The 11,759-nt window shown below is 33.5% G+C and overlaps 2 protein-coding genes across 2 annotated transcripts; both read left to right on the forward strand.

Moving 5' to 3' along the window:
* The first annotated feature begins 200 nt into the window (after nucleotides 1–200).
* Nucleotides 201–5,699, forward strand: LOC107952792 (NADH dehydrogenase [ubiquinone] iron-sulfur protein 1, mitochondrial). Its single transcript, XM_016887968.2, has 5 exons — nucleotides 201–761; nucleotides 1,336–1,582; nucleotides 2,192–2,486; nucleotides 3,403–3,777; nucleotides 4,650–5,699. The coding sequence occupies exons 1-5, from the start codon at nucleotides 347–349 to the stop codon at nucleotides 5,547–5,549; spliced, it is 2,232 nt and encodes a 743-aa protein (XP_016743457.1). The 5' UTR covers nucleotides 201–346; the 3' UTR covers nucleotides 5,550–5,699.
* Nucleotides 5,700–6,643: 944 nt separating this feature from the next.
* On the forward strand, nucleotides 6,644–9,174 carry LOC107952791 (microsomal glutathione S-transferase 3). The gene is made up of 3 exons (XM_016887967.2): nucleotides 6,644–6,975; nucleotides 7,063–7,235; nucleotides 8,861–9,174. Exons 1-3 carry the CDS (start codon nucleotides 6,793–6,795, stop codon nucleotides 8,934–8,936), a joined length of 432 nt encoding a protein of 143 aa, XP_016743456.1. The 5' UTR covers nucleotides 6,644–6,792; the 3' UTR covers nucleotides 8,937–9,174.
* Nucleotides 9,175–11,759: the final 2,585 nt, after the last annotated feature.

An 11,759-nucleotide genomic window follows, 5' to 3' on the forward strand; every position in this document is an offset into this window, starting at 1 on the left:
GACTTAACGGTAGAGTGACCACTTCATAACAAAACAATAACATAAATAACCAAAATGTAATATTTCAAACATAAGTAACTAAAATGTAATCTAAGGCAAACAAAAGTGACTATTTTTATAGTATAACCTAATTTTCGGAAAGAAAAGCATTACTTTACAACCTTAATTTAAAACGATGGCGTATGGAAACTCAGAGGCAGACCATGTGGAGAAAAACGGGTCAACCTGAAACCCGAATTGTGGGAATCACACGCCTTTCATTTCATTTCAGTGCAAACTCGAAATCTGTCGCCACTCTTTCTGAGCTCCAACAAAGGAAGCTAAGAGATCTCACCGTACTGGAAAAATGGGATTAGGGTTGTTAGCTTCAAGTACCCTTAAGACCTCCAGGGTTCTCTCTTCTCAGTACTCTCGTTTCCGACCCATCGTCACCAAACCCAGCCTCCAATCCCCCGATGCATCAGCGGCCGCACCAGCAACGCAGCCGGAGCCCACTCCGCCTCCGCCTAAGAAACCTGTGGGCGGTGCCCGGGTCCACTTCACCAACCCAGATGATGCTCTCGAGGTGTTCGTTGATGGGTTCCCGGTGAAAATCCCTAAGGGCATGACTGTTCTTCAGGCCTGCGAGATCGCTGGAGTTGACATTCCTAGGTTTTGTTATCATAGCCGACTTTCGATCGCGGGGAACTGCCGTATGTGCCTTGTCGAGGTTGAAAAATCCCCCAAGCCCGTCGCCTCTTGCGCCATGCCTGCCCTTCCTGGTGAGCCTTTCCGTTTCATTGCCCTTTCTTTTTTCTTTTATTTTGGATAGATAAATTTATTCATTTGTTTGGATTAACCTTCAGGGAGGAGCGATTTTGATTTCCTATATACAGATTCGTGACTTAATTAGGTGGATTTAGTGATTTTGATTTGGGTATCAAATTAATTGAATACTGTTTAGTTTGCTTCAACTTTCCCTTGCTATTTTTATGCTGCTATTTGTTCTGTTTAATGTTAAGAAATATACAACGCTATGATTCATTACACTATGATCCAATTCTTTCTCTCTTTTATAGTATTTATATTCGCATAAATTTCTTTTTTATTTTACTTTTTTAGCAATATGGCTTTGGAAATGCTAAGCTCTTGTGTGAAACTGCTCTTACAAGTCGAAAGTGCTTTTCATTTAAACAATTTAACCTTTACGGAATTAGGCTGCTCTTTATCTAAATCTGTCCGTTTGTTTTATATTTTGGTTTGGTTCTGGTATTTCCCAGTACATTCTTTATTTATCTTCTTCTTCTTCTTATTATTATTATTATGTTCTCTAATTCTCCTGGGACTCTAATATAGGAATGAAGATTAAGACAGATACGCCGTTGGCAAAGAAGGCACGAGAAGGAGTGATGGAGTTTTTGCTGATGAACCATCCACTGGATTGTCCAATTTGTGATCAGGGTGGAGAATGTGATCTCCAGGATCAGTCTATGGCATTTGGATCTGATCGTGGCCGTTTTACTGAAATGAAGAGATCTGTTGTTGACAAGAATCTTGGTCCTTTGGTGAAGACTGTCATGACTCGGTGCATTCAGTGTACTAGGTCCGAAATTAACCTAACAATATTCCTAAGTTCTTTATTTATTTATATTTTCAAAGATTTTAAGATTTGAATCCCAAGGATAACTGCTTCCACTAATGAGTTTCTTTTAAATAAACAAATGCATTGGAGAATTTTTAGCTTTAGATATTTATGGCTACATATAGGTACCGAGAATTTATATTCCAATAAATCCCAATTAAGAATGACTGGTATTGCTTGTTTATGTGTTCACTACCTTTTTAATCATGTGTTGCCCTACACTTAGAATTGTTTATATCAGATTGTGATTAAGTTAGCCTATACAATTTGCTTTGTGAATTTTGCTTTACTTCATTATGTTAGACTGATGCACTTCTTCTATTACACAAATCAGTCCGAGTTCTAAAGCTTTGTGATTCATAAATAGGTCTTTCAAAGCCTCTCTAGTGTATTTTCCTTTTTGAGTGATAAGCTAAAAGTTGCATCTTCTTCTTTAAGCCATTTTTGGGCCAAATCGTTGTGATCTTTTGAGGATTTGTTTGTTTGAGAAATATCTATAAGCAATTTTCTTTCTGTTCTATGTTCCATAGGTCAGAGCTTGAGGCAACTAACTTTTTGTGGTCTCATCAGGTGTGTCAGGTTTGCAACAGAAGTTGCTGGAGTTCAGGATCTTGGCATGTTAGGTCGTGGTAGTGGAGAAGAAATTGGGACTTACGTTGAAAAGCTTATGACAAGTGAGCTTTCTGGAAATATAATTGATATCTGCCCTGTTGGAGCTCTTACCTCTAAACCCTTTGCATTTAAGGCCCGAAACTGGGAGTTGAAAGGAACAGAGACCATTGATGTGACTGATGCAGTTGGATCCAACATTCGAATTGATAGCAGAGGTCCAGAGGTTATGCGTATCCTTCCACGTTTAAATGAGGTAAGTGTAAATTGTCATACGATGCTTATGGTACACTCATTTCTAGGAATCTTTTGTCTGATGCCCATGAAGCACTGAACTATCTGTTGAGTGTCGACTGCTTTTGTGCTAGTACTTTTAAGTGTTCTGGTCTTATCACTTCATTAACTCTACGACCTGTATTATTTCTGTTTATGAGAAAAGCAGCCTTTATATTTAGTTCTTGAGGAGATGTGATAATTTAAGATTGACTTATACCAGCTTTAAATTTTCATTGTGATTACTGTGGCATATGTAACAACACATTAATGATATTGTTTTGTACATTTTCCACTGTAGTTTTAGCTAGACACATCTTATTTTCCAGTTGTGACAGTAAATGTGTGGCATGGGCTGCATGGGATAGAGTTATTATGGTCTTGTTAATATCTGAGAAGGGCTTGGTTATGTTCTTGCACTTGTTGCAAATTTATCTCACAATTTACCACTACCCCTAAAGAATGTGGAAATTGTGAATTGTGGACTTTTCTAGTAGGGTTTGTTTCATTTAGATAATATGGTCAAATGTTCTCTTCCAGTTTGTGCAAGGTTCGAAGTAACTAAGGTTTCTTGTCATGAACTTCTGAAGTTTCAATGATTAAAATTTTAAGAAGGGAATTTGCACTTTCAAAGCTGATTATTTTTCCAACTGGTGCAGTCCTTTTTATCTGAGTAACATGCATTAATCATTGAAATGTTTATAATTATCAATAAAAAGAAAAAAAAAAAGTGTTCTTTTTTTTTATGAAGAAAAAGGTTTCTCAATGTTCTGTTTGTCTGCCTAAATCAGATTTTTGTCCATTAGAGAAACAGTAAACTTAATTGTTCTGCTAATAGCCAGAGCGTTGATCTGTTTGACAAGATAAGTAACTTTTGCCTGTTTCATTGACCTTTGTAGGATATAAATGAAGAATGGATATCGGATAAGACTCGTTTCTGTTATGATGGGTTGAAGAGACAGAGGCTAAATGACCCCATGATTCGTGATGCTAATGGACGCTTTAAGGCTGTGAGCTGGCGTGATGCATTGGCTGTTGTTGCTGAGGTTGCCCTTCAGGTTAAAGCAGAGGAAATTGTTGGGATTGCCGGTAAGCTTTCCGATGCTGAATCCATGATGGCACTGAAAGATTTGTTAAACAACATGGGATCAAACAATGTGTGGTGCGAAGGAACTGGCACAAGCCCTAATGCTGATCTAAGATATAGATATCTCATGAACAGCAGTATTGCTGGGCTTGAGAAGGCTGACGTATTCCTTTTGGTTGGTACCCAGGTAATGCTCTAGCAACCCCAATTCTTATATTGCATGCTTCTTGCCTGTGCTCATTCTGAATGTCACTCACAATGTCTTTTATCCAATTTCACTGCGCATGGTTAGCAATTATTTATCTGTATGGGTTACATTTTCCTTCTAAATTAAATTAATATTTTTGGATGCATGCTGTCAGTTCATTCTCTGAATTATTTCTGTAGGTTTGAATCATGTCTTCTGTGTGGCTTGTGTAGGTTTATAGAAAAATTTAGTTCTATACTTCTATTTATATAATATTGAGTTCTAAATAGTATTTCTTTCTGCTATGAAAGTAAAAGGGTGTTAGATTTATATGTTTTTAAGTATATGGTGTCTTTAGTCGTCTATGCTATATTAATGCTATATTTGCCATCCTAGTCCTACAGTTCAAATTCTTTGGATGTCTCTTAAATTTTATTAAAGCCTCATAAAGTATTGTTAAATCAATAAAATGCTAAAATAGTAAAAGGTCCAGTAAGTTCTTTATTGGCATAAACTAAAATGATTAAAATCAAACTTATAGTGATTCTGGGGAAAAAGAAAACACAATGAATGACACGAATCGTTTACCAAATAGAAGCCAAAAGGAATGTTGAGAGAAATCTGAGTAGCTCCAAAGGTGTAAGAGAATGGAAAATTTGATACCAATATAGCCCGACATTCTAAGCCATAAACGGAGTCCTAGATGACTAATCAAGTAAAGAAAAAAGGATACTGTTGCCCGAACAATAAGATGTGTGTGAATAGTGCGGATAGATTGGATTTTAGAATATAGTAAGTATAAGGTATGCTGATCATATAATTTCTTTTTAATTTTCAGCTTAATAATCTTATAATTTCATGTTAAATTTCAGCCAAGGGTTGAAGCTGCTATGGTAAATGCCAGAATTCGTAAAACAGTTCGAGCATCAAATGCTAAAGTTGCCTATATTGGTCCGCCAACCGAATTCAACTATGATTGCCAGCATCTTGGTACTGGCCCACAAACACTTATAGAAATTGCTGAGGGGCATCATTCTTTTTGCTCTGCCATCTCAAATGCCAAAAACCCAGCCATCATTGTTGGTGCTGGCCTGTTTGAGAGGGACGACAAAGATGCAATTTTTGCTGCTGTTGAAGCCATTGCGAAGAATGGAAATGTTATCAGACCCGACTGGAATGGATTCAATGTTTTACTTCTCAATGCAGCCCAGGCTGCAGCCCTCGACCTTGGACTTGTACCAGAATCCAGCAATAGCATCGAGTCCGCGAAATTCTTGTATCTAATGGGTGCTGATGATGTGAACTTGAACAAAGTTCCATCGGATGCTTTTGTGGTGTATCAGGGGCACCATGGGGACCAAAGTGTCTATCGTGCCAATGTAATTCTTCCTTCAGCAGCATTCAGTGAGAAGGAGGGTACATATGAAAATACTGAAGGTTGCTCTCAGCAAACATTACCTGCAGTCCCTACAGTGGGTGATGCTAGGGATGATTGGAAGATTATTCGAGCACTCTCTGAGGTTGCAGGAATTCGTTTACCTTATGATACATTAGGAGCCATACGATCCAGGATGAGGACTGTTGCACCAAACCTACTCAACACAGATGAGATAGAGCCAGCTGCTTTTGGACCTTCATTGAGTCCAGACTGTAGTCAGAAGATAAGCTTGACACCGTTCAAGGCTGCTGTTGAGAATTTCTACATGACTGATTCTATTACCAGGGCATCAAAGATAATGGCACAATGCAGCGCTATGCTACTAAAGAAGTGAGTGATAGGATTCAGTATTAATAAACATTTGAGATTCACTTGTTTTTTTGGTTCATTTCTTTCATACCTTAAGCAGTGTACTGGCTTAACTTCTTGAACAGTGACAGTATGTGAATAAAGGAAACTAAGGTCCTTGGCGTTTTGCTTTAAATGTAGTATGTAAAAGCATTTGCTTGTGTTGTGTAAGACTCGTTGTTTCCTAAGTCTTACTCCCTTTTGTTTCTGTCATATCAGTGTATTGAAAACTCAAAACGGACAGCTTGGTTCTTTTGACGGGAAGCCTGGAACCAGAAAATTCGATAAAAATGGAGTGTTTTTAACCGCCCCCACAAAAAAAAAATTATGGTCATTTTATATATATTTTTTTCATTCTTATCCAAGTTGATTTATTTATGCATCAACCTTGATAGTAATGATGATGATTAAGATGGTCGAAATCGAGTTTTTTATTTTTAATTTAAAAGAAAGAAAGAAAGAACTACTGTATATATATATATTTTTTATTTTATGAATTACATTCAGCTGATTTTTTAATATTTTATGAATTATGATGATTAAGCTTCACTAATACTTTAAGCTATACTTATATAATGTGTGCTACAAATTAATTTAACATCAACTTGATTTAAAAAATTACATTAAATCAATTTTTATAAAACAATAAATGTTAATATAATAATGTTTTTGCATTTTATAATTTTTATATGAAATATTTAAATTAAACAATTAAAAATAAATGATTTTGAGGATTAAACTCATATTCAAAGTGTATATCGCTTTTGGGGAGATGAGGTAATACAGTTTGACCTCATATTTAAAAATTTTAACTAAGACTTCATGCTATTAAATAATTTTTTATGCAAAATAATTTTAATATTAACTTTTCCCTTCTTATATTATAGATGTAACGAAATAAAAATGTGAAATTGGGGTGGGAGGATCCAGTTAAGCAAGGAATCAATTGACAAAGTCCGTGGTTTTCATTTCCTCTCAATTTTCCCACTTCTCGATAGTTGGTTTTGAATTATTTATTTATATCACAGTGAAACAAAGAATAAAAAAAATTCAAGTGGCCGGTTTTGACATTTTTGTAGTTTTGTATACGGATAAACTTGGCGTGCAAGTCAAGAGTCCCATAGAAGAGAAAAGAAGGTGGAAATTAAATTCAAACCCAGTGGGCAACTGGAGTGAAAAAACGTTATAAGAACTCAAAAAAGAGAAGAAAAGAAAAAAACAGAGAAAAGATGGAGATGATAATGGGAAAGGAATACGGTTATGTAGTGATAGTGGTGGTTGTTTACTGCTGCCTCAACATGTGGATGGGGTACCAAGTTGTGAAAGCTCGCAAGAAGTATAAGGTCAATTTTCCTAACCTCTACGCTCTCGAATCCGAAAACAAAAATGCCAAAATCTTCAACTGTGTTCAGGTTTGCTTATTTCGCCTTCGCCTTCGCCATTGATCTTGATTTGTTTGTCAATATGTTGAATTGAATGCGAATAAAATGTAAATGCAGAGAGGTCACCAGAACTCGCTGGAGATGATGCCCGTGTTCTTCATTTTGATAGTGTTGGGAGGGATGGGGCATCCTTGCGTCTCCGCTGCACTGGGTCTTTTCTACACCGTCACCCGTTATTTTTACTTCACCGGCTATTCCACCGGCGATCCTCAGAACCGTCTCACTATCGGGTATTTCATTTTCTCTCTCTTTTCTTGGTATTTGTTTGTAATTGATTCATTAAAAGAAAAAAGAAAAAACCCAGAAAACCGACTTAACTGAACTAATTAGACCCTTGTGAAAACTGAGATGATGTTGTTCAACTTTATATTTTATTTATATAATTTCTTATATTTCATATAAGTGCTTACATTTTAATTAGAACCCATCTTTGACCCATATCCAACTAAGCACTTAATTACTTTTTCCAATAATTAGATTTTCTTTTTTTTTTTTTTGCCATAAATTTAGAAGTGAATATAATAATGATATTATTATTTTATTTTTTCAAAATTTTATAATTCAATCCAGAATTTTTAAAAATCTTTTTCACTTCACTCCTAATTTAGAGTTAACTTAGATACCAATTAACGTTGTAAGGGTTTATTTGGATGTAATAGAAGTATAAGACATGAGTTTATAAAAATTAAAGAATACATTTTATTTTTATTATATTACTTTACATTTAAAAGTAATTATAATATTTAATTTAAAATTATTAATTAAAATTTTAAAATAAAATAAAAATTGTTATAATTATATAATTAATATTAAAATAAAATTATTATTTGAATAAAATTCTAGCCATTTGAGTGCTAAATATAGAATTAATACAAACCCTAAAATTTGTTTCATTAATTTTCCTGTTGACTGCATTTATTGGTTAATTCTCACAAATTTTATGGTAAAGTTTTTACTTGTGAACAACTGATATTTTTTAATTCACCATGCCACATTAATTACACCAATAATTTTTGTGAAAAATACAAAATTACATTGAAGTTTCCGAAAATATATATTAGGTAATAAATTAATATATTGATTTAATTGATTTCTTGTCATAAAAAATTAATATTTTAATTTCATTGGTGACATATGTCATGTTCATAACTTACCCCAAATTGAAAGTTTCCAGTTTTATTCAAAACCTGGCTATAGAATATGTATATATATAATATAATAGATTTGAATAAAATTTTAAAATTTTTAATTAATATTAGAGTTAATTATGTTAATTAATTATTATTTTGAATAATGTTATGTTGCACTAGTTATATAGAATAAAATTATATTAAATGATGAATGTGTTAAAAAATGTTTTAATTATTATTTGAAAATTTTCTATTGTAATATTTAAATTAATAAATTGATATATTTTAATTATATTATATAATTCAAATAAGAAATATTATTTTATGTTAATGGTTATAATTAGAAATACAATTAAATCAAATATTAGATTCATAAAATTATATATGAAATTAAAAGTTAGTTTAACTAAAGTAACAAAGTTTAATATAATTTAATCAAATCGACTTAAGTTGGTAGATTGAATCTCTTAAAGTAATATGAAGTATTTCTTTTTCTAATTCATATATTGTACTAAAAAATTAATTAATTATATAATTTTATTTTATATTTAAATTATGTCGGTCGAGCTATCAATTACATCAACTGAAGTAACATATTTATGTTAGAATTCTTTAGTTGATATCAATGGAATCTGCATTAATCAATTTGAGTAATGTGAACTAATTTTATTAGTTATTATTGTCATTCGATAGAAAAATAAAAATGATAATATTATGATGTGCAGGAAATATGGGTTTTTGGCATTGTTTGGGCTGATGATTTGCACCATTTCATTCGGAATCAAGCTGCTTCGATCATGATTAACTGCCCTTGCAAACACTTTTCCCTTTTTTGCTTTACCAATTAAATAATTTAGTGTTTGGTCTTAAGTGTTTTCAAACAGACTTCCTTCTTGTATTCTGCTTGTTGGTTTTGTGTGTCTTGGAGGTTGAATTTACTCTTCATTTCACATTTTAACCTTTGATTGGATATTGTAATTTTGGTGGGTTATGTCAATTTTTTTTTGAGTTAATGAAATTAAATAATACAATTATGCAACTATGAGTTGAGCAATGTGATTAGTGTTGCGTATAGGTTCAGAAGTTTGTGAAGTATCGTTTGTTGAGAATTAGTGTGGTTCCAACAAACATCTCAACTGGTAGGTATTGTCTTTAGTGGGAGATTTTGTCTCCCAATTTTATTTAGTGCTCAAGTGCTTAAATAGGTGGTCTAAAGAGGCGGTGGGTGAGTTCACAAAGTGAGAGCTTCCTGAGAAGGCAAATCTAGCATGTTGCATAAGGTTGTTGAGGGGAGGTTGACTTCATTAGCATAAGTCTACAAAGTGTGGTTCCTTAGGAGTCAATGGACTCCTCAACAAGTCATTATTGTCCCTAGTGGAGGGTTTTGTCTTTCAACTCTTCCAAGAGCCTGAGTACTTAGAAAGGTAACATGTTTACAAAGTCGAAACACCTTTTTGGGTGGCTAAGAAGGTGAACGTGCATGGCTGTTGAGGGGAGGTTAATTTCGTCAAGAGAAGTTTGTTAGTGTCATTTTTCAGGTGTCGATGGACCCTTTAATAAGTCAATATTATCCTCAATACAGTTTTATCTCTTGACCCTATCGAAAGCTCAAGTGTGATTCATAAAGCAAAAGTGCCAAAGAAGGCAAGCCATGTGCGACGCACATGGTTGGACTTGAACTCATGCCCTATAGCATATAGGACACTTATGGTTGACATGTCACCACTTAGTCTACTACGAAGTATCATCTACAGTGAGCGAGGGGACTCCTCAATGGATTGATAGTTTTCATAGTAAGGGTTTTGTCTCCTAACTCTACGAGTGCTTAAAGAAGTGGCGGGTTCATAGAGTAAGATTGTCTGATTAAGTGCTTGATCAAGCAAACCATACACCACCAAGGACAATATCAACTTTTTGAGGAGATTATTGGCTTTCGATGGATGATGCTTCATTTACTTCTCTTGACAAAGTCGATCTCTATTCAACAATTAGCAAAGCATGTCAAGTTTCAGTCCTTAAATTTAATATACAAAAAATTTAAATGATTTCTACATGCATTTTCTAATATACTATTCTCCTTAAATCCCTAACTAATTATACTCACACAAGAAAAATATTATGTGCTTAACTGCACTCAAATTTGCAACCTTAACGAGTTTATAATATCAGCCATACCTATTACTATGCTTAAAACCTTAAATATATATATTTCATTTTGTATATATTTAGCTATCAATGAAAAGTACTCAAATATTTTAATACAAATCACCGATCTTGTTATCCATGCTAGTATTAATGTTATTTAAACCATGTCAACCTAGTTGATTAGACCAGAAACCGATCGATATATTAACCTGAACATAGGGTTGAACCAATTTCTAAATAAATTACTTGGAACCGATAAAAAATTGAAAATAAACTAATGATTGAATTGATTTTATAATTTTTTAAATATATTTTATTTTTAAATATTTTAAATATTTATTTAATTATTGTTGAACTAAGAGCCAATGGCCTTACTAGTTTGACCTTCAATCCAATTATTAAAACATTGGCTAGTATGATATATAAAAGGTCCTTACAAAATAAGATGAAGATTAGCTAGTCGGCTAAACTCAGAATACCGTGTTAAAACTGTTCTAGTCATGGTAGCCAATGTCCTTATGATATTAATGTTAGGTTTGGTGCCCTAAGTGTAGTATTTTTATCTAAGTACATTTGTAATTTTTTTCGAACAGATTGATTAATAAAATTATTCATGAATTATATTAATATTTTGTATATTATCCTTATATGGTTTTTGCATGCAAAGTAAAATGGAAACAAATGTTACTCATTGATTGTCTAATGTTTAACTAATACTAAGTGGTATTACATAGTCGGATCGTAATACAAAAAGATAACTTATATTAGTAGACGAACTTAAATATTTCATTAGTTTAATTGAAAATGAGCAAGTCAATTTAAAGACTAATATGCCGTCTATTAAGTCTAATTGGGGAGATGCCTTGTCTTGGGCATCGGAGCGAATGACTCCTAGAAAATTTAGACATAGATATGACTAACTGGATATCAGACAAGACCCAAGCAGAATAGATTCTAACATGCTTATGGTTTTATTCACTTGTGACATTCATAATGTGGCATACCTAAATCCTGAGTGGATAGCAGACTATATATGTGTGACTTGTACACTTTGATGTAAGTAAAAACCTGAGTTCAAAAAGATAAGGAATCGAAAGTTGGTGCATTGGGTGTACGACTTCTGTATTATGTAGAATCATTGACAACAGTGGAATTCATAGCCCAAAACATAGGTAATGATATCCTTTCATTGGCATTACGTGGTTGATAAAAGGTAAACGTGACCATGGGTTGTCTGTCTTTGTGATGGATGACTTTATTACTATTTGATAATGATTGACTTTTCATGAAAAAAGAAGTAATGACTACCATGAGATAAAATATGAACATATTGGGAGAACAAATATTATCCCTAAGAGATCAAGAATATATTATGAGGGTAACACACTAATCACAAGGTCATTGAACGAGCATTGAGTAGTTGCTTTCGTTGGTATGTCGTTGGGGAGAGCTCAGTCACGATACTATAGTGGAATGACT

This window comes from Gossypium hirsutum, chromosome A07 (assembly GCF_007990345.1).
Source record: "Gossypium hirsutum isolate 1008001.06 chromosome A07, Gossypium_hirsutum_v2.1, whole genome shotgun sequence".
Lineage (NCBI taxonomy): Eukaryota > Viridiplantae > Streptophyta > Magnoliopsida > Malvales > Malvaceae > Gossypium > Gossypium hirsutum.